This window comes from Rhyacophila brunnea, unplaced genomic scaffold (assembly GCF_057557595.1).
Source record: "Rhyacophila brunnea isolate RB1 unplaced genomic scaffold, BYU_Rbru_1.0 scaffold_17, whole genome shotgun sequence".
Lineage (NCBI taxonomy): Eukaryota > Metazoa > Arthropoda > Insecta > Trichoptera > Rhyacophilidae > Rhyacophila > Rhyacophila brunnea.
This window is the reverse complement of record NW_028232827.1, coordinates 15,301,826-15,325,827: the sequence shown is the minus strand read 5'-3', so window position 1 is coordinate 15,325,827 and position 24,002 is coordinate 15,301,826. Positions and strand designations below refer to the sequence as shown.

The 24,002-nt window shown below is 34.6% G+C and overlaps 1 protein-coding gene across 2 annotated transcripts in view; it reads right to left on the bottom strand.

Annotated features, from left to right (window-relative positions):
• The window catches only part of hfw (leucine-rich repeat domain-containing protein hfw), a 42,919-nt gene that overhangs the window by 2,580 nt on the left and 16,337 nt on the right, over positions 1–24,002 (bottom strand). For both annotated transcript variants that reach the window (XM_085944782.1, XM_085944781.1), the window contains exons 2-7: positions 7,566–7,875; positions 5,955–6,080; positions 5,242–5,424; positions 4,367–4,722; positions 3,209–3,367; positions 1,018–1,128 (exon numbers count right to left, since the gene is read on the bottom strand). In XM_085944782.1, the coding sequence (XP_085800908.1) occupies positions 1,018–1,128; positions 3,209–3,367; positions 4,367–4,722; positions 5,242–5,424; positions 5,955–6,080; positions 7,566–7,875 (1,245 nt within the window). The remainder of the gene's footprint in view (positions 1–1,017; positions 1,129–3,208; positions 3,368–4,366; positions 4,723–5,241; positions 5,425–5,954; positions 6,081–7,565; positions 7,876–24,002) is intronic.

Genomic DNA, 24,002 nt, shown 5'->3' with positions numbered 1-24,002 from the left:
AGAATTATTATTACAGTAAAACCTCGTTAATACAAATTCTACGGGACCGAAAATCGAAAAAAAATCGAATTATGAAATGTATGGGGGGAAAATATTAAAATTAAAAAAAAAAAAAAAAAATGATTTCCATCAATATCGTTTACGATCATAGATGTGCCTACTAAATTTACGGTTCTGTGTGTGTTAATGGGTCATAAAATGTCAGGATTATTTTTATTACCTTCTTAAAATAAGTAATTTATGATGTTTTAAGAAAAGTCTGTCACTATTTTCAATGACTGGCTCATAAGATAGTGTACTTTATTACGATTTACTGAATATTTTTATATGCCAGGACTTTGAAATAATTTCGAAATTCGAATTAAAGGTATGGTTTTATATGAAAATAATGTTCAAGGGACTTTTTTTTTGCGAAAATTTCGAATTATCCGTGTTCTTATTAACGAGGTTCTACTGTTTGCCATCGTATAAATATTCATAAAATATCAAACTCAGCTCTGTTTGTTATTTAAATAGAATTAAACCGTAGGTTGATTGCAAAGTCATCATATTATTCATCAGTCGAAATTTTTTATTTTTTTCAACTAACTTCATGATTGACATTAAACATGATTTTTTATTAATTTTTAATAACCGTTGGGACATTTTATTTCGTTATTCGCTTTTTCTAATTGTTTAGTAATATGTTTACAAAAAGAAAATATTCTATTTGCAACCTAAATGTGCTTGACACCCATGACGGTTGAGCGGCTAACGCGTCAGCTTATAATGTTGTGGGTCCCAATTTCGAATCCTGGGTCTGATAAATACACAAATATTGTTTTCAAATGTGTGTTTGGAGTCAGAGTATAGACCTAATAGGTTGAGCAAGTGGCTAACATCCATTTCTCGTAAAAACAAAAATATGTTAATACAAACATCCACTCCATGGAGACCATTTTTTTAAGGCTGCTATCCTACAAAGCAAAGCTATCCAGATACCCGAATCAAAGCAAATGTATGCAGAAGCTGACAAACCTTAAGTTCTTTCGCTGTGGTGCAGTCACAGTTTAAATAATTCTTCGCCAGATGGATTGTTCGGGAAAACCAGTTACGATCAAAAATGTTTGATAACATGTAGGTCGGGATCTGTAAAAGTGAAATTACATTATTTAAAATTATTATGACACAGAAAATGTCTTCTAATCATCATCAGCCTGAAGTAATCCACTACTGGATGAAGACATCCGAGTTGATTACATTCATTTCAATCCGGTTGTATGTATATGTATATAATCCGGCATGTCTTGGATCGACGCCACGTATGCATCATTGATCCCTATGTCAACACGGCTAGATCTAACTGTCTCTCTTTAGCGATGAAACAATGGATGAGTTTGCATATCTGGGATCGACCATTAGTGGAAAAGGCGGATGTGAACGAGAGATAAGAAGGCACACACAGATTGCGAAAAATGCAATGACACGTCTTACCACCATATGGAAGGATTGGGGAATTTCAGTTGCCATGAAAATGACGCTTGTGATACATTAGTGTTCTCCATATTTTTGTACGGTGTCAAGTCATGGACGCTGAAGGCAAGGGAGCGCAAGACAATTGATGCCTTCGAAATGTGGTGTTGGCGCTCAATGCTTTGTATTTCTTGGACAGAACACAAGATGAACCAGTGAATCATCCAGAGACTACATATAAAAGAACGGCTCTTGACGATATGTTAGAGATGTTCTGTAAATTTTTAGACACATTGTTCCGCGTGATCTGGATAACCTGTAGAGAATCGTGGTTTTGGGTAGCCTCCAGGGAAGCAGACGAAGAGCATCGGCACACTGGAGCGACCAAGTGAAAGAGCTGACTGGGGACAAGCCTTCACTCTGCTCTGAGAGAAAAGAAGATCGAGAGGGGTGAAAAAAGTCTTGATCGCATAAAAGATGACAGAATTTCAAGGTGGTCACCATCCTTAGTCATGAGGGAACGACTACGAAGAAGAAGTGATGAAAACTGGCTATTAAGTGTACTAAAATAAAACGGTACTGCAGAAACTACACGCAAATAGCAGGAAAATGTGAATTCCGTGCATGTAATTTCATTTCACTATACATTCAAAGATTTTTTTAATTTCTTTCATTGTTATTAGCTGACATTTGTTAGCTGACATTGTTATTAGCTGATACAGTATAACCTCGTTTTTATGTGCCCAGAATTCACGTTTTCCCGGCAATTGCGTGTAATTTTTTCAGTCCTGATGTATTTCAGTACATTTAATACCCGCATTTACGTTTTTCTTTCCTGCGATTTACGTCGGAAATATTCAAAATATGCGAGTTACGCGTGCTTGACAATGATTGGGTCGTGACATTCGAACGGCGTAAGGTGTTTGGAGGGAAAACTCCGTGTCTTCAGAACGGCGCACGGTGATTGGTCGGTGAGCGACGCTGTGATTGGCCCGAGTTCGGCGCATAACAAGGTGATTGTTCCATTGGTCGCCATCTTTTCTTTTGGCATTGTGTTTGTGTTTTGTATACACTCCGTCTGTCATTATTCTGTCATCAGTCTTACAAGTTCGCGGTTTATTTATTTCATATTGCTTTCGGTTCGATTATTATTCATTTTTACGTCCTCATTCTTTCAAACACATAATGTCTAACCAAAGGAAAGCTTTGTCAGTGCAAGAGATTTTTTTAATAAAAAATAAAAAAATTTTCAATAAAAATTTAAATTGAATGTTGTTTTTTAATAAAACGTTATTTTTTTAGAAACAATAGCCCCCTTTTACATTTTCCTCCAATTAGGTTTTTTTTTTCAGTCCCTTAAAAAACATAAAATAGGGGTTATACTGTATTTGATTTATCAATGATTCTAGGTATAGACAAAAATAAGGTCAACAGAGTAGGTATATGTACTACCCTCCACGTAACCTTGCAATTTGGAATAGATTTTTTTGAATTATTTGATGAAATCAGCCAATCAGGCACCTGGCATTTACTAATACATAATACGCAGTGCATATTACACACAAATTTTGTCACTGTGTACAATTGCAAAGTTACGTGGAGGATACTCTACATTTTAAATGAAATATAAAAACCTATCTAAGTGACTTAACATCACACTGGCAAGGTTAATGCAACAGACTTAGGAAATGAAAGTACAATGAATATTATATTATCGTATGTACGTATATTGGTATAATATCATGGAATATCTCACCGATTTAAGCTTATTACCCCGCAGCGATAGCTCGATGAAGTTGTCTATGAATTTGGTTCCCTCGAGTTCATTGATGGAGTGTATTCGATTGAAGTCTGCATTGAGAGCCCTCACATGCTCGTACGATCGATATTCATATAATGGTGCCAGGGATGTTATCTGCAAAAAACAAAAGAAAATACTTTTAATTCACTCATTCTATCCACCAGAAGTTAGTGCGTTCTATTTGGTAAAAATTCATTAGTTTCTTTAATCAAAATTCGATCCACGTCATCTCAAACATGAAAGTTGGGTGACTCCGTTGGGTTAGGCTCTTGCGTTTCGATAAACTACTCGTTAGAATAAATTTGTCCGCAGCACTGACCAACACAACCTCCTCGGGCGACAATTCTGCAACAACTGATGTAACTCCTGTGGGTCTATTCTATACTTATCGAACACTAAATTGATAAATAGTATCAAACTTAGGGTAGGTTTGTATCAAAATATTAGCACTTATTGTAACAATTACACGAAGCCGGTTTTTATTGTTGCAATAAGTGCGATATTTTAACAGCAGCAAGATAGGTGCTGTTAAAATATAGCACTTATTGCAACAATAAAAACCGGCTTCGTGTAATTGTTACAATAAGTGCTAATATTTTGATACAAACCTACCCTAAGTTTGATAATATTTTTCACTTTATCACTTTAGCGGTCGATAAGCATAGAATAGACCCACTGGTGTGTACAAGCAAAATGTTCCGCGACATTGTTCCCGAGATATCGACGTATATGTTGAGCAGTTGCCAATCTGAATTTATGACTGGCGCAATGGCCACCATTTTATTTGTTCATTTAGTTATTATTTGTTTATTTATTCATTTGTGGTTACAATGTTATAATGTAATATTACCAACGCTTGTATAATTTAATGTGAATAAAAAAAATAGTTCCGATTTTTAAAAATTTTTCGTGTTATAACTGATCCTGTCTCACATGATGTCACACATTTCCCCCAACCTGAAGTGATGCTGGATCAAGGATATCTACCACGATACATGTGAGTCCTTCTCCCCGGTATTAGTATAAGTATATTTGTTTTATTAAATATAAAATTAAAATGAATGAATATGTAAATCAATGGTGGATAGATGGCTTATAACCCGTTTCACTCACATTATTATAGGAGACATTCAGTAGAATAGTGTTGGGCGGCAATTTATCGGGGAGCTTATCCAAGTTACGGTTGGAACAGTCGACACCGACGGAGAAGGTGGGCGGCTTCCCGGGCACAATGTCCACCCTCTCCATGTAGCAAGAGCAGTTGGCCCCACCTGACGACACCTCTGGGCAGTCATTCTTCAGCTCGTGGATGATCATGACCTGGCGTATGGGCACCAACTCTGTCGTATTGAACCAATTAAACATCTTAGATGAAATGCAGAAGGTCGAGTTGACGTTTAAGAAGTTCAAATGAAGGCCGTATCTGTTGAGGGCATCCAGCACACTCCGACAATACATATTGTCATTACCTGTAACATACAAAATGATTTTAGAAATGAGTTTTTAAGCCCACAGAAGGCGGCATGGCGAGAGTGTGGAAATTGGTTAACTTTGGTTGGGGCTTATGAAGGACATTCAATGCACACAGGACATGTCTATCACACTCCACAGCTTAGTAGCTATATCAGAGGAGTTATTTTGCATAAATGTTTGGATTTGATGATCTTGAAAGTAGATTGACCACGCAAAATCAATTGAAGATTGATATAACCAATAACAAAAAAGGTGGCGTAATAGGCACGAGTCGTTTCAGGGAATAATATTTTGTATATTGGCGTTTTGAAGACCGTGGCTATACATACTTTTTTATAACCGCCATAATTTTGTTATTATATACATATGAAATACTCCATTTTTTGTGATTGCTCATCCAAATATTCTAAAAATAATGATGGTGCGGTGTATTTAGATACATATCTATATATGATAATTGAAGAGGTCTATCTTTCACAAACAGTTACAGCCACACTGCAATTATAATCTCTTACCTCGAATATCCAATGCAAAATCTCTCTGTCGACCATTGAAATGCGGCATCTCTGTCAGATTATTACTGGACATGTCCAGAGTCGTCAAATTAAAAAGGTTCACTAAGGCTCTGGATGCGATGTCGATCAGCCCATTATTAGAGATATTCAGACAAGCTGGGTGTGATTGCTTTTTGAAATTTCCTAAAATAAAAAGGAAAATGGCAATGTAGACAGAATATTGAGTTCATTTACAATAGCAACAGCTTACGTCTTCAACATATTTTTTTTTATTTATAAGTCACCAACAGGACCACTAACCAGACCTGGAAATGGTACCAGAACCCGAACCTTGAACCCCTTAATTATTTTGGAAGACATGACAAGATTCCGGAGGTCCCATTGTTCTATTATTTTTAGCCATCAATTAGTCCGCTTGCGCCAGTATTAAAAAAAATAGTAACTATAGTAGAACCATTATTTCTCGGCAACGATTATATGGCGCTGTATGCAGTTGTCAAGACCCGCACCAACTGTGTCCTACCTACTAACCTTAATACCAGGCACGTTAATAAATAAATAGTTAGTTGCATTATACACTACGATATAGTGTATTTCATACATTACATGAGTCAGTGGTGAAGACTGCCTGTTGGATAGAGGTAAACGATTATAACAAGCAAAAAGATTCACACGTAAACATGTTTGTTAATCAATAATGGGTAGACATTTACCAACGAGTCTATTGATATGGCCATCCGTCACCGATAAGGAAATGAGGGTCTTCCAAATAGCCTGCCCCACATCCAATTTATCGAGTGTTGCGTTGAGTATGTGAAGAGACTGAATGGATGAGTTGACTGAAACAAAAAATATTCAAAATATTTTAAAGATTCACTAAAATTAACAACTCGGTGATAAATGTTTTTCGATACTAACTCTATTGAAATGAGCGATAATGAAATGTCAATAATACATCGCGTGCCTCAAATTAGCCGTCAAAGGATGCGCTAATCATTTATAAAATATCATAAATATTAGATCAAACATTGAAAATGCTCTGAATGAAAATAAGAAAGTTTTGAATTAAAACTTAATGAAATTATGCAACACGTTTCTGTAGTGCTAATGAACTTTTGTATCACTTTTTTCTGACTACTATAATTTTGTATAATAATATTAAACTTATTACAATTTCTGTCGTAGATTTAAATATTTTAGTAATTAATTTTTCTCCCTGTATCTTTAAAATTTTCATATTAGAAGTAAGTATAATTTTAAATTTATATCCATAAATCTTCTATTTTTTAACTTTTGTATCCATTATAATATTGTGTCAATGGAATTTTATTAAAAGAATTTTTATTTTTAAAGGGGGGGTTAATGTGCAGGGGATTATTCATGAGGGTTTATGTTAGGGCAGGTTTTGTCAGATTCCTCATAATAAAATGGTAAATTTCAGGGTGAAATTGGTATTTTACCAAAGAGTTCGGACTGTACCTAAATGAACCTCCAACAGTTGATAACAGTTCCAGAATGATTTTAATAAGCCTAAATCCTTACATTGGTAGCTTGAATAGGAACATTATTTGGTGACAGATATTTACTTAACATTAAATAGTGTTATTGGCATTCATTTACATATTATATAATCATGATTCATTGTTTGGAAAATTTGGTTTAGTTGTAAATAAATCTCGAAACACCTCAAATGTGAACTTTGACAACAAAAAAAATTTTTGAAAACACTTCTAAGAAAATAATATATAACCAATAGAAAAAATCTTTTTGAAAAAAGTAACGTAGGAATCGTACCTGCATCTCTCGGGTATTGACCACAATGCTAAAGGAGTCATACTTAATTACGACAAATTTTAACTAATGACTTTTCAATACTCACTGAAGCGCTTTCTAAATTGAGCTACTATTGGCGATCTACTTTTGTATTTTAAATCAGAGTAGGTTTAGCATTGTGGTCAATGTGTGTGGGCGCGAAACACGAGAGATGCAGGTTCAATTCCTGCGGGGTGGGTCTTACTTTTTTCAGAAAGATTTTTTCTATTGGTTATAATATATTTTCTCAGAAGTTTTTTCAAAATTATGTATGTTCAATAATTAGAATGTTACATTCTTAAATATTGTGAATTATTCGTTGAATAAAAAAAATAGCTAATCGAAAACAAAAAAATTGCATTGTGAAATGACTTGGAGTTAATTTAATCATCAGCCTTAATAATCTTTTTCAAGCTTCACTTAGGCACCATCTTTATAGAAGGTTTTGTTTATTTTTGTCAGTTACCTTTTTTACTAATAAGAGGGGAAGAAGAATGATTGGTGGATCTTACATTTCAAAACTAGGCCTTCCTTGAGACGCGCATTGTCAATATCGCAGCACAGCACCGAATGTTCATCGACGGCCCTGCAACTGGCTGGCGGAGGGGGGCACATAGATCGGGGAGCCTGAAAGCAAGAATGATTGATAGGGGGAGGGGACGGGGCCGGAGGCGTGGATGGAGTAGAAAGGACAAGGGCAGGGGGAGGCGGAGGGAGTTGAGCCACTCCTCGTGGCTCTTCCTTGGCCATGTGCTCCTCGGCTAAGCGGCAGTGCACCGACAACACGGCCACCATTAAACTTATGAAAATATGGATGAGCATCTGGAAAATAATAATTTGCATTAGATTTTAGTTAGTGGAATTATAGTAGAATTATGGAGACGTCATGGTGCATCATACATAATATTAAAATCATGTGTTCTTTCATTGTTGTGTATATGTTACACCGAATGTGTGAAATTGCATATTACACGAAATCGGCAATATTTTGCCTAATTCATGAATAAGACAACGGCCTTGCATTATTCATGAATTAGGCAATTTATCTGCCGAGTGCGTGAATTTGGCAGGGTATTGATTTCTTAAAATGTCAAAATGACAGTAGAAAAAGTAAATTTAATACGGATGGTTTTATTAGTTATAATTGGACATAATCTCCTATATATTATTATCCTACAGCTTTCCCGGGTTTTGGCGAGCGATTGTGTGCCTTATTCGTCATGTCCGATGGGTTCAAAAAAAAAAATCGGTTCTCGGATCGTTTAAAATGGGTTTTCTATAGTTGACAGCCGCGTGATTAAATTCCACCCAAAGTCGGTGATTTTTGTTCATTTCCCGATTTATTTTCCAGCGACACGCCACTTTATTGACAACTGATTATGTCGGGAATTTATTTTTTCACAATGTTTGCTACACTCAAACCAACTCACCAAAGATGGCCGCTTTAAATTTAAAATGCGTTTTAACCGACATATACAATCAATTTTCACAAACTAATCATAATAAGATTAACCGATAAACATATTAGAACTGATTTATTTAAATTTTTATGAATTAAGTTCTTTGTTTTAAGTTAAGTTTCTACACCTCTGACGGAAAGGAAGTCTTTTGACACTACGTATTTATCACGCTATGTATAACGTATTTATCACGCTATGTATACTTAACTACATTATTTCAATTTACTCACCACATATTTACTTATCGGATGCATTTGAGTGGCTATAATTCGAAGCGAGCACAATTTTATAAAACTTAACATAGTCATAAAAAAATCATTTTTAAAAACTACCATCCGTCATTCTTAGGTAGTTGTTTATGTTAAAAACGACAGGTGATATTATTTACGTCGGATAATGATTTAAAAATGCACAGCACTATATAATAACTCACATTTATAACAAGTACCCATAGATAACTATTCAACAACATTTATACGAATTCCGATTAAAACTGTTAAAATTTAAAAGAACATTAAAACGCCTTTTGATTTGATGTCACTTTTTTTTTTGTACGGCTGTTGAATGAAAATTTTTTTGAACCAATGAAACTTATATACATTCAATTGGCTCATTATAACCCAAAAATATTTAAAAGGTATTCAACAATAATCGATGTTATAATATACATATTATTTAAATCATCATCAACCAGGATCAATCCACTGCTGGATGAAGGATTTCTCAACCTGATTCTACTACTAACGGTTAAACAAATTTGTGATATTATGCCTATTTCTATCTTCGTTATCAACATCGACCTGAACCAATCCACTGCTGGATAAAGGCCTCCCTAGCCTGATTCTACTGCTTTCTGTCATTTGAATTGCTGTATTTATCAAAATCGGTGATATTATATTTATCTACATATTCATATTGTCATCATCATCATTGATCTGAACCAATCCACTCCTGGATAAAGGCCTCCCTACCCTGGTTCTACTCCTTTCTGTCATTTGAATTGCTGTATTTATCAAAATCGGTGATATTATATTTATCTATATATTGATATCGTTATCATCATCATCATCAACTAGGATCAATCCACTGCTGTATGAAGGGTTCCGCAACCTGATTCTACTACTAGCGGTTAAACGCATTTGTGATATTATAACTAGGGTCCGGATTTGTATGCAACAAAAAACATGGTTATATGCATGCACGTATGCACTTAAAATCAATAAAATATGCACTAAAACCGAAGAAATATGCAGTTAAAAATTGACATTTTTGTGGGAAAAAATTGTAAATACCCACTTTACCCAATATTACTGACAAAAAATCGAATAACTAGTTAATAATTTTTCAACATAATACGATATCAGAACGAAAAACACAAACAAAGAATATAAAGTTAATCAATTACAATTTTCAAAATAGTTTTTTAATTGAATAATAAATGCAATGTAAACCAAACATACGAGGGTGGGTCAATAAGTCCTTAGAAAAGCCGACAGGTGGCGCGACTAGTACTGTAAGCGGTTTGTTTTCATGCAGCGGCACTACCGATTCAGTATGCTGCGAAGTTTCAATCAGATTGGTCGGGTTGTTGTGTGTTTCTCGTACATTTAAAAAAAAAATTTGTTTGTGGAAAATGGAAAAATGGAAAATGGAGAAAATTGAGTTTAGAGCTGTTATTAAACATTTTAATATAAAAGGGTTAACAGCAAAGGAAATAAAAAATGAGTTGGATTTAGTTCACGGCATATCTGCTCCTCCACTTGCAACTATTTATAACTGGTTAAATGAATTTAAACGTGGTCGTACATCAACAAAGGATGAACCACGCTCAGGACGTCCTGTAGAGGTGACTACACCAGAAATGATCAATAAAATCCACGATATGGTGTTAAGTGACCGAAGATTAAAGTTGAGTGAGATAATTGAGGTTACAGGGATCTCAAAAGGTAGCGTCATTTCTATTTTACATGACAAATTGGGCATGAAAAAAATTTCTGCAAGATGGGTGCCGCGTTTGCTCACAGTCGACACTAAACGCAATAGGGTGGTGGCCTCTAAAGCCCTGTTGTCGCTCATGCAACGCAATCCGGATGAATTTTTTCGTCGCTTTGTGATTGTAGATGAAACATGGATACACCACTATACTCCCGAGACGAAAGAACAGTCAAAGCAGTGGATTGCGAAAGGCGAACCATGTCCAAAGAAGGCGAAAACCGTAAAATCAGCTGGTAAGGTTATGGCTACTGTATTTTGGGATGCACGTGGAATTATTTTCGTTGACTATTTGGAAAAAGGAAAAACAATAACAGGGGATTATTATGCATCTTTATTGGACCAGCTAAAAAACAAAATTGAAGAAAAACGGCCTCATTTAAACAGGAAAAAAATCCTCTTTCATCAGGACAATGCCCGTGTTCACACATGTTTACGATCAATGGCTAAAATTGAAGAATTGAAGTTCGAATTGGTCGACCACCCACCGTATTCGCCAGATTTAGCCCCCAGTGACTTTTTCCTTTTCCCAAACTTAAAAAAATGGCTAAGTGGACAACGTTTTTTTTCAAATGAAGAAGTCATCGATCGGACAAATGCTTATTTTGAGGACCTTCCGAAAACTTATTTTTCTGACGGTTTAAAAAAAATTGAGAAACGTCTAACCAAGTGTATTGAGCTCCAAGGAGATTATGTTGAGAAATAAAAAAAAAATACAAAAATAAAAACTGTTTTAATGCTTTTTTCTAAGGAATTATTGACCCACCCTCGTAACTTAAAAAACAAAAACGACACACTTAACTATTCCTAAATACTATTTTCTGTTTTTTGCCCATTTTGCACATTATTTTTTTCAATATTATGCTCTGGCATTAAATTTTTCCGCATAGGTAACTGTCAGTATTTTGTTTATATGCGGAAAACTACCTCTCAACGTCCACTTGGGCAAACTTTAAATAATAGTGGCCGAAGTTTACTTCCTTTTTTCCACTGATAAATCCACAGCTCGGAGATGGCATTAAAAATGCAAGTGCATCTAAAATAACATCTTCTTTCTGAACTTAGTTATATTTCGATAAAATAATTAAAAAAAAACTAAAATTATACATTCAAAAGCTCTAAAATATGCATTTATTTATGAAATATGCACTAATGTTTCAAATATGCTCTAACGTCTCAAATATGCATTTATATGCACAATAAAATTTTATTTTTGGATTCTGTGTCTTTCAAAACAGATTTCTGTGCTACTCTCATAGCTGTGCATACACCCTAACAAAACATGCACTAGCATATAAATCCGGGCCCTAATTATAACTATTTCTATCATCCTTATCAACATCGACCTGAACCAATCCACTGCTGGATAAAGGCCTCCCTAGCCTGATTCTACTGCTTTATGTCATTTGTATTGCTGTATTTATCAAAATCGGTGATATTATATTTATCTACATATTCATATCGTTATCATAATCATCATTAACCAGGATCAATCCACTGCTGGATGAAGGGTTCCCTAGCCTGATTCTATTCCTTTCTGTCATTTGAATTGCTGTATTTATCAAAATCGGTGATATTATATTTATCTACATACTCATATCGTTATCATCATCATCATCAACTAGGATCAATCCACTGCTGGATGAAGGATTCCGCAACCGATTCTATTACTAGCGGTTAAACGAATTTGTGATATTATACCTATTTCTTTCTTATCAACATCGACCTGAACCAATCCACTGCTGGATAAAGGCCTCCCTAGCCTGATTCTATTCCTTTCTGTCATTTGAATTGCTATATTTATCAGTGACATTATTATCTACCTATCTATATATAATGCCATTATTATCACGAGCCTCAATAAATCCACTGCTGGATGAAGGCCTCTCTACGTTGATTGTATTCTTGACAGTATTGAAATTCTATATTTATTAAAATTGCTAATGTTATTTATCTACATATTCTTATCGTCATCCTAATCATCATCATCAACCAGGATCAATCCACTGCTGGATGAAGGGTTCCGCAACCTGATTCTACTACTAGCAGTTAAATGATTGCTATATTTATCAAAATTGTTGCAATTATATTTACCCATTCATAATATCGTCATTATCATCATCAACCAAGATCAATCCACTGCTGGATGAAGGTTATGCCAACCTAATTCTACTCTACTTGGTCATATAAATTGCTATATTTTTTAAATTTGTGATTTTATATACCTACCCATTTATATCGTCATCAACCTGTATCAATCGACTGCTGGATGAAGGCCTCTTTAAGCTGATTCCACATCTTTAGGTCTTATAAATTCCTATTCTTATCAGAATTATTCTATTCCTCTCAGATATAATATGTATTGCTTCATTATTCATCAACATTTGTCTCGATATGAATGTCCCGCACCGGGAAACTATGTTGTTTAAGGTTAATTTTTAATTCAAATTTTGATTTTTTTAAATATTATTCTATGCCTGCAAGCATTTATTTTTTATAGACAATGAAACAAAATAATGTTTAAATTTATTTTTTACAATGCTAACCTTCTTCTATTATCTCAATGGGACCTGAAGGAGATTAATATCACGTTATATTGGATCGCTATGTATGATAATCACATAATATATTGCTTTATATTCGAATGATTGAGATGTATACTTATTTAGCATATTTAACTGCACATACCTACACATATATTGTATTAAAATTTAAATGTCAGTGGTAGCAATCGGTGATTGCCAGCTGTTCTGCTAGGCATAGCAGCCTAAGGCGGTGTTAGACGATATTGTGAAGGCCAGACTCCTGAATAGACTACGCATATGAGTCAAAATTTATATTGGCAGTGACGATTTGCAAATCGTAAAAATGACAAATCAGCGAAATTTCAAACTGTCTGACATGAATAAAAAACCCATCCCGAAGGAAAAACTATGGCGCCATCTATGCATACTTCACAATTATATTAAAATCCAACACCGCCAAGCTGTCTGCAAGACCTAGCGAGACAGACTGGCGACCGCCAGCTGGCTCAGCTAGTATAATATTATTATTATTAGGTTATGTTAGGTTTTTTAATTCTGAATTCAACTGAATGTCCATTTTGAGGTTAGCTAACAAGTGTCCACAAACTATCAAATCATACTATCACAAACAAACAATCGACCATTGCCTGAGACCCAAGCACGAATCAAATCGCGAAAATACCTTTTAATAAAATTCTTCCGTTATCATATTATTGTTCTAGATTTTTTTTGGGCATAGTAAATGGATATGAACGTCATTGCAGTTATTGATTGGTATATTTTTATATAACCAATGACATTTGACACATTTGGTTAGTTTGATTGGTTGCAAAAAACCGCCCACCAGAGTGCGACCATCTATTTTGACCAATGCATGAGCATTTGACACATTTGGTTTAGTTGCAAAAAACACCACCGTAGCGCTACTATCTAATTTGCCCAATGCATGAACTAGGCAGAAAAATTACTGCTGAATTCACGCACTTGGCAGATATTTTGCCTAATTCAAGAATAAAGCAACGGGCTTGCATTTTTCATGAGAGGCAAATTTTGCCGATTTTATGTAATACGCAATTTCACACATTCGGCATTACATATATTATACAAATATATATGTACTAATATAATTATAAGTAACCTCTTTTATCATACATAATAATATTCCAATTTTGAAGTACTTACATTATTTTCTACTTAATACTCAATGGCAGAAGATTTCCAAAAGAAATAAATGAAGCATTTGCTGTCATTGAATGTGTGTGGAATGGGCAAGCTAAATTTTGTTTAGAAATTTTATTACTTAATATTACATTTTTATGTAAACATTAAATTTACTATCAATTAATAGCATGTCCCACACCAGCGCATCTATTCTATACACAAGACTGCTTTCGGTCGCTACGGCAGCTATCTAGAGTAGGTTTGTATCGAAGTATTAGCACTTATTCTAACAATTATGTTCAAATACGCGCGTTAACATCATTTTACTCCCTATTTCAATTATAGTTTGTCAATTTATGGCTACGGCTGTATGTTGTAGCTTAACCACTGGGGAATGCCAAAAGAAATGGCGTATTTCAAAAAAACACTACCTTATTCTTAGGTCAATAATAATTATAAAGCAATCACTATTCGTAGGATGTTTATCACACTTGAATGGTCAAAGACAAAGCTTATAATTAGTATCTTTAGAATTACCTTCAAATGTGTTAATCTTGCCCATTTTTTGAATAATAAAATGCCTAATTCTTGTCAAATTTGGGATCACAGAGATTATCAATATAATTAAATTGAATATTTCGTAAATATTTCACTATAATAATGTCGATATAAATTATACTGATGGTTTTATAAATGCGTTTAAAAATTAATAAATGTAAAAAATCTTAACACCACTGCACATTTATGTACTGAAATATGACTATATTCTAAAACATATGAGCGAGAGGTTTAAAAGAATACTATGTAATAAAAATACTTTATGCAGTCATCAAATGTTTAAAATAAATATAAAGGATAATAAGGCTTCAAAATTATATAAATAGATTATCTACAACGTTTAAGGTATGTCCAGGATCATGCTTTGAAAATAGAAAAAAGCTCCATTTTGACCCACACTGAGCACGTCCGCCCTTAAGTTTTATTTTATTCAACAAAATACAAAATGAATGTTTTATTTTTCCACTGGCTGTTCTGTTTTGTCACTGTTCTGTTTTGTCATGTTCTTTTTTGTCCGGTTACCTTATGTGGTTAATTAGTAATAATTCTTAATACGCGCTCCCATAAATTTCGGCTTTCCATATGTCCTGGCAGATTTCTTTAGATGGCTATGTTTTTTAAAAATACCACTTGTCGAATACCACTTTCGTCTTTTCGCAAACCCTTTTATACAAAATGCTTTTACTTAAACTAAATAACGATTTAACAAATAGTTTAGTTCAGACTAGGTTGTGATTCAGACGTTATGGATTGTGACATGGATTAATTTATTGTAGCAATCAAAAACCACCCATGTCTTTGGAACTACAAGTGTGCAGATTATAGCAATAAAATAATTAAACAAAATGCGTTTGTGTAAAGATTTTATACAGGATTTCGAGGAGAAAAAAAAAATGAGAAAACTGCAAATGGTAAGTGTTTATTTTTATACATAGATACAAAAATTTGAACAATATAACAACAACAACAAAAATACTAAGTATCTGCTGTGGTATTAACATTTGAAATATAATTTTTCGTTTTTTGTGTTAAGCTAGTAATTAAAATTGGTGTTTCATAAAAATTTGTCAACGTTGTACAAACTGTTTCGATTTAGTTCATCTTATATTTATAATAATTATTAATAATAACTATTTTGTAGTTAATAAATAAACGGGATAGTTTAATATTGTAATTTATTATTATTATGGATTAAGGCAACAATTTAATATCGTACTTTGTGTTTGATTGTGTTGATTGTTTAGTTATAATGACCTACACTCCGGTAAAACTAAGTGATCTTGCAATATCCTAAGGTAGCAACCGTTCAGACATTTAAACCATATTGGCAGCAAAGGCATAGTAATATGCCGCTCAAGCGGACCCTTCCTCGTGGGGAATCGCTACCAGACATTCCAGACCCTGCAAACACTGCTTCAGGAATCGGAACACGCGTACGCGAGCGGTCAAAAAAGGAACGCTCGCCGAAGAGCCCCAAATCACAACAAGATAAGGCCTCTACTGCTGAAGATGGAGAAAGAGAGCCAAAGCAAAAGAGAAACAAACAAAGAAGCCACCAGCCTGCACCCCCGAGTACTTTGGATGTCGAAAGCGACTGCAACGTCATTATAGATTCAGCAGTATCGGACACCATAACCGAGCCTGAAAATAATGTCATCTATGATGACATATAAACGTGCTTACATGAAGTGCACTCCTCCCTTAGGGGCAAACAGGCTGACTCTAAAGATAAGCTACATAATGCCCTACTAAACCTTTCCGAGGCCGTTGGAAGGCAGAATTTATGCATGGCCAAGCTGGAGATAAAAGTCGTAGCGCAGGAATGCAAGATTAAGGGCCTGCAGATTCAACTTCGTGATAGGCAATTAAACATTGAAAATCAAAACCTGGCCATTGCTGATTTGAGAGAGCAGACGAAAACTCTCAAAACTGCCACATTACAAATCCACAAGGAGCCTACCATCACTGCCCCCCCTATTAATACCACCTGGGCTACTGCGTTAGGAAGGCGGCAGCGGCGCCATTCACGGCACCTGCTGTCACCGGGTCAGCATTTCCTTCGCTGTTGCCGCTAGCACCAAGGCCTGGAGACCTCTTCTTCCCTACGGGAGATGGAGAAAAACGATTGGAAACGACAAGAGAACTCATCAAGGAGTCCCTTAATCCCAGGGATATTGGGGTACAAATAACGGAAATTAGAAACATCAGAAACGGAGGTATTATCGTACACCCCCGCTCTGAGGACGAGGCCAAGCGTCTCGTCAGCACTCTGGAGACCTCAGAGACTGCTCTGAGAGTTAAACTCGCAGGAAAAAAGTAGCCTCGCATTATTATTTTTAATATGCCGGCTTCCACTACAGAACCCCAGCTTCGGTAGGCAATTTACAACTCTACAAGAGAGCAGACGGGTCTATCTGAGGAGGCCTACCAGGCCGTACGCCTCAGCCACAAGGTGGGTCCCAGGACTGGCAGATGCCATTATATCACTTATGTACCTGCCGCGGTGTGGTCTGCTCTCATTGCAGATGACAGACTGTACATGGGGTGGGACTCTTTCCCACTCCAGAACTATCTAGGGGTAACCAAGTGCAATAAATGCCACTTATATGGGCACATGGCCAAATCATGCTCGGCAAAAGACGTCACCTGTTCTTACTGTGCCGAACCAGGCCACGACCGTGCGGACTGCTCCGTGAAGGAAGCTTCACCAAAATGCGTTGCCTGCCGCCGTCACAAGCGGCCATATGACCACCCGACCCATAGTGCAACATGTCCGGCTCGCCTGTACGCGGAGCAGAGGGAACGATCAATGACGGACTACTCAAATGAAATCCCTCACCCATCCACAGCATGACTTACTTATAATAAGCATCATTCAACAACCCCCGCACCTCGGTCATGCAAGATTTATTATCAAAATGTAAGAGGCTTAAAAACTAAAGTAAATACATTTAAAGAGGGTTTATTGTGTGCCCGACCATCGATAATTGCTCTTAGCGAAACATGGCTCGACGATACCATATCGGCCAATGAGCTGTTCGGAAGTGAATATTCTCTGCATAGAACAGACTGTCGAAATGGTAGACGAGGTGGGGGCGTTTTGCTGGCAATTAGAAATGGGGTAGCATTATCCACACAAACTTTATATCCAACCAGATCAAATTTGAGTGAATATAATTTTGATTTTAATTTGTGTAAAGTTAATTTTAACTTTTTTTCACTGTACTTGGCCGCTGTATACTTCCCTCCCGGCAGCTCAGCGACTACATACAGTGACTTTTTTCACATAATAGAAAATTTGGTACTGCCCAACAAAAAACTTATTATTTTGGGAGATTTTAATTTGTATTCCGCTGGTATAATCTGATTATACCAGCTTTAATAATTTATTTAATTTAAAACAATTTTCTTCTGTGAAAAATAGTCTCGGTCGGACGCTTGATTTGGTGCTATCTAACGTTGGTTGCACGGTGGTCAGCGAGTGTGGAATTGGAATTTTTCAAATGGAAATTTTTTAGTGTTGTATAATTCTTTGAGTACTACAGATTGGACCTCTTTATATGAACAAATTGATGCAAACACGGCATTAGATATTTTCTATAATAAATTTTATAACAGTCTCCTGACTCCTGTTTCCCTCGCCGGCTCGTTCATCTACCGAAGTACTCATATCCTAAGTGGTTTACGCCAGAAATTATTTATAATCTGAGGTCAAAGGCATATTATCACGCACTGTGGAAAAAACATAGACGGACTGCAGATTATAGGAAATTTTCCTGTCTCAGAAACTCATTGAAGTGTGACATCTCTTCGGCTCACAAATCATATCTAACGTCGATTGGTCGAAATATTGTCTCAGATCCTAATTGTTTTTGGAAATATATTCATTCGCTTAGTTCCAGTAGTACTACAAAAGACAATGCCATGATGACGTTGAATAATGATCCTATAGAGAACCATGGTATATCTGATGCATTTGCTAAGCATTTTGAATCACTTTATAGCTCAATAGAACCGCTACTTGACCCCGATTCTGCTGGTCCTTCGTCTGCAACGCAAGATATTCAAATCTCAGCTTTTGACGAGAAAGATATGGAATATGGGTTTTCAAATTTGTCTCCCAAAAGTTCATTTGGTCCAGATGGCTTGCCACCTTATGTTGTTAAGGGCTGTTACGAACATATATCCTTTCCGCTTACACATATATTTAATTTAATCATAGCATCCAGCACTTTTCCTGATGCATGGAAAATAACCCGCCTAAGGCCGCTTCATAAAAAGGGATCTAGATCGGAGATCTCTAACTATAGGCCAATAGCAGTTCTTTCGGCTCCATGTAAATTATTTGAATCGATATTACATATACACATCAACCGTCAAATAGACTCTCGCCTCTCGGATTCGCAGCATGGTTTTCGACTTAGGCGGTCCACAGTAACAAATCTTATAGTGTATAATAATTTTATTTCAAATTCTATGGATAAGTCAATTCAAGTTGATTCTGTGTACACAGATATTTCCAAGGCATTTGATCATGTTGATCACGATATTTTATTACAAAAGCTTTGTACATTTGGCGCATCATATAGTATAATATGTTTTTTTGCTTCTTATTTGAAAAATCGCCGTCAATTTGTTGATTACCATGGGAATGAATCGCGGATTTTTAGAACAAACTCTGGTGTTCCTCAAGGTCCAAATCTTGGCCCGATTTTGTTTTTAATATTTTTTGATGATATTGTCAAAGTTATAACCAATTCTTCTTGTTTGCTATTCGCAGATGATCTTGAACTTTTTCGAACTATTGAAACCCCATTATGCTGTGCGATGATGCAGTCTGACCTAGATGCTATCTCGCAATGGTCTATCTTGAATAAACTTGAATTCGCTACCTCCAAATGTAATATTATTTCATTCAGTCGTTCAAGGCACACCTTATTGTTCCCATACACATTATCTGGTATAATATTGAGTAGGGTAACGGAGATAAAAGATTTGGGTGTATTGTATGATGCAAAGTTCACTTTCAATCAGCATATTCTTAACATCAGTACTAGATCTAGCAAAATGCTTGGTTTTGTTATGAGGGTTTCAAAATCATTTGAAAACGTCCGAGTGCTACGTACATTATACGTATCATTTGTGTTGAGTATTCTTGAATATGCCAGCATTATTTGGAGTCCTAATAGGTCCATCCACACAATTAAGTTGGACCGAGTCCACAATAGATTTCTTAGATTTCTCTACTTAAGAACATACGGGTTCTTTCCTTATGATAATGACAATAAAATGAATTTCCTGACTCGTTTTCTTCTGGGTATGCTATCAATGCAATCCCTGTCTACCCGAAGAGTGATTGTTCTTTTAAAGCATTTCTTTTTACTTCTTCGTGGGTTCATTTACAATCCGTATATACTGGCAAATATTAATTTTCATGTTCCCACCAATATCACTCGTAGCTCCACGGTCTTGAAGATACCTCGTCGCAGGACAGATGTTATGTTTCATGATGCTGTGTATCGTGCAATTAGCTTATTTGATGGCACCATAAAGGTTGATTTGTTTTTCATTAACTATATAATGTTTGTGGACGTATTAAATAAGCTAAATTTATAATTGTATAAATTATCATATTTCATTAATATTTACACATGCTGTCTTTTTATTGTTATTTGTAATTAAGATATTTTTATACATTTGTATTTATTATGTATTATGGCGCATTGGCCAATAGCTGTAATGCCGTAATACTCTTTTTTATAAATAAATAAATAAATAAATATCTATCATTTCATAGGAATCAGTTTCATCAACTAAAAATAGAAAAAATTAAGATAAGGATTTAATGAATAACCTATCTGAACAACACATTATTTTCTTGGTACCAACTAATAATTTTGAGGTATACCTAATTGTTTTATGTGCATTTTGGAGGGAAAGTTGTTTTTCTATAACTATGTATTAATGATTTTGTAATTTAAACATTTCTTATACAGTACATAATAGATTGATAATAATTTTAGTGGAAAGAACGAATTTTAATGCAGGTGTCAATAGCAATATATAATTATTATCCCAGTTTAAATTTTTGCATGGACGAAATTTAATTTATACATCATAAAAGGCAAAATACCATAATCACCATAAATACCAAAATACCATATCCTATAGACCCTTATGTTATTTTTAGAATTCCTGTGTTCTTGATAATTACTGTTTTTACAATATGATTAGGACAATTTTTTGTTAAAATTTCTGGCGAAGACAATATAAATATCCATTCATTTGTGCCAGATGCTGAAACTTCTTTTAACTATCCTAGTGTTGCATGACGAAGGAATTCTCTGATTATATGACATCAATAGCTGTCGTTCGCAACTTGCGCCTTCATGTTATGCATAAATTGTTTGATTTTTGCATAAGTATTCGTCTTCCAATATCTTTGAACAATCTTGTAAGGTCTCCAATTGTACATAATCTGCTTTACTCTCAGATATGGCAATGAATGGTAGGGAAGGTTCAATGTAAGCGTATCTATTTTGAACAATATGTGAAACAGGAATGGGAACAATGTAATAAAGATTAAACATAGACCTCGAAGTAAGAGATATTTTTATAACAAATATTATTTTATAGTAACTACAATATACTGCTAAGGTACTTATTTCTATTAATTTACTAGCATTTTCGTCATTTAATCCAAAAGAAAAACTTTCACTATTACTTTGTAACCTTAAATTATTTCTTAGATTACTAATTAACTCAATTGGAGATATCACCGAAGGGTGAATAATATTTTGTTTGGCAAACAATACAGCATTTATTAAAACATCATATTTTCGCTGAGTTCAGTGGTGAGATAGGTTAACAGTGCAATATGATTAGTAACTATTTGCAATTTTTGTAATGCAACCGATTGGTTGATGATTGTACAAGAGAAATAATTATAATTTTCTATATTATTATTAATAACTTTTTCGTTTAATTTTAATACAGCAATAGATTCATTAAAATTTGATAATGGTCGATTTGATAACCTGTATTTGGTCTTTCATTAGCATATGCATAATATGTTTATCATTCTTATCAGTCTGTTCTAATATTTCATCATAGTATTATACATCGTATTATGCATCCAGTAAGCCATTTCCAAGATGAACCGAGTCCATCAAAAATTCCACGTTTCACTCTTGGTGGGCGCGACTAAGCAAATGTTTCAAAGATTCATCCTTAGCTCGAAGAATTTTCATTTGATTAGCAACGAATTTTAACGATTGCTGACATGGTATTAACTCCATGAATACCTGATCTATCTTACAAAGGTTTTGTGATAATGCATAAGTTTTTCGAGAAAATTACACTCATTTTCATAAATGGATACATTGATATGGGTTAGGATTTGCAATATACTTGTTTCAAATTTCGCTCGTCCTATATTCTTGTAGAAAATTCCACTTTTCTATGTATTTTATCTCGTAACTTGATAGACGTTGATTAGCCAGCATCTAAAACATCAATAATTGGATGTTTCATTCTATTGAAGTGAATTTTAACATCACGATTACCTATCTTAATTAAAGACGTTACGAGACCTAATATTTTTTAAATCTTATGTTCCTTTCCAATCAGAAGAGAGTTTTTTCGACAACCTTTACTTTTATCTTCATTTTTTACAAAAACTAAGTCACCTTTACTATAACTATGTGTCTTTACATGTTTATCTCTCGGTAATTGGACTAGTCACTAGATTTTTAGATTTTAGATTTCTTTATAGAATTTTGGAGATTACTCCTTGCTATTTGATGGGAAATATTCAATTTATATTTCAATTGATCGTAAAAACTATCGTACGAATACTTAAACTCTGGATTTTCCTTAAGACTACTAGGAATATTGGCTTTATTACCGAATAATAGTTCAAATGGTGTGAAATTTGTTGACGCATGTATACATGTATTATAATGTAAATGTAGCCAATTTTAATAATTCGTCATGTAGAGTTATTTCTCTCAATCATACCATTTGAGGCAGGATTGTACACAGAAGCCAATAAATGTTTAATTTGAAATAACTTTGTAAGCTCTTTCATAAGATTTGAATTAAACTCTGTACCTTGGTCAGTTAATATACTTTTTGGAAAACCAAAAGTTGTAATGACATCAGTAAGTTGTTCAGCGACTGTAATTGCTTCATGATTCTCGATCGGTATAGCAAAAGAAAACTTTGATAGTTCATCTTGCATGGTTAATATAAATCTATTACCATGTTCTGTTATATCCTACAATGTCTAAACATAACTTTTCTAATGGTTTCACGGCAGTCGACGTAATTTCCATCGGCTGTCTACAAATTTTCCGTGAAGTTTTATTTTGTTGACACTTACTTAATACAATTTCTAATATAATTTCTAACAGAAAGAGACATACCTTTCCAAATATATTTGATGGAATATGATATGCCTGATACATTGTTTTTAAAAAATCTTTGAGATCTTCCCACGTATCAAATATCCTATTGCTCTTTGCTTTTCCCTTATTAATTCTAGTATGAACATAGTCTAATAAAATTTCTGATTGATATGGAGATGCTATTCTAAATCCACGATTAAAATCCGATAAAAATGAAGACAATTCTTCTCTGTTACCATCAAATATACTAATAAATTTAAATAATGATCCTATCGATATAGTATTTTTATGATGAATAGATTCATGGTGATTTATAATTGAAACATCGTCGGGATTAACACTGTTGAGAATATTGGGAGTTTGATTGATAGGGGATGCCATTTTTATAATCATATAGAGAGAAAGCAAATAATAACAATTGATTACTTACAGTCGAGCAGCTTCCACATCAGGCTTCTTAGGGCTTTCGTCGCTTGGACTTCCGTCACGATTTATTTTAAAATCATAAAGACAAACAATAGTTGAATACCCTCTTTTTTTCATGCAAATTTTTCCCGCCGTATGGTCTCAACATATTTTCTGATAAGCTAAAAGCTTCATCTCCAACAAACAAATATGGTAATAATAGTGGAATATTGAGAGTATTTTCCTGTAGCTATTTATATAATAAACTGTCTTCAAAAATAGTTCAGAGTTTCTACGATAAGATCCTATATCTACGAATGTGAACATTTGCTTTGAATCACACACAATATTTTTTATAATCATAATACGAAGAGCCGTTATTAGCAGGCTTAATAATTATAATGTGTTTCCCGTCAATAGCCCCAATACAGTTAGGGAAA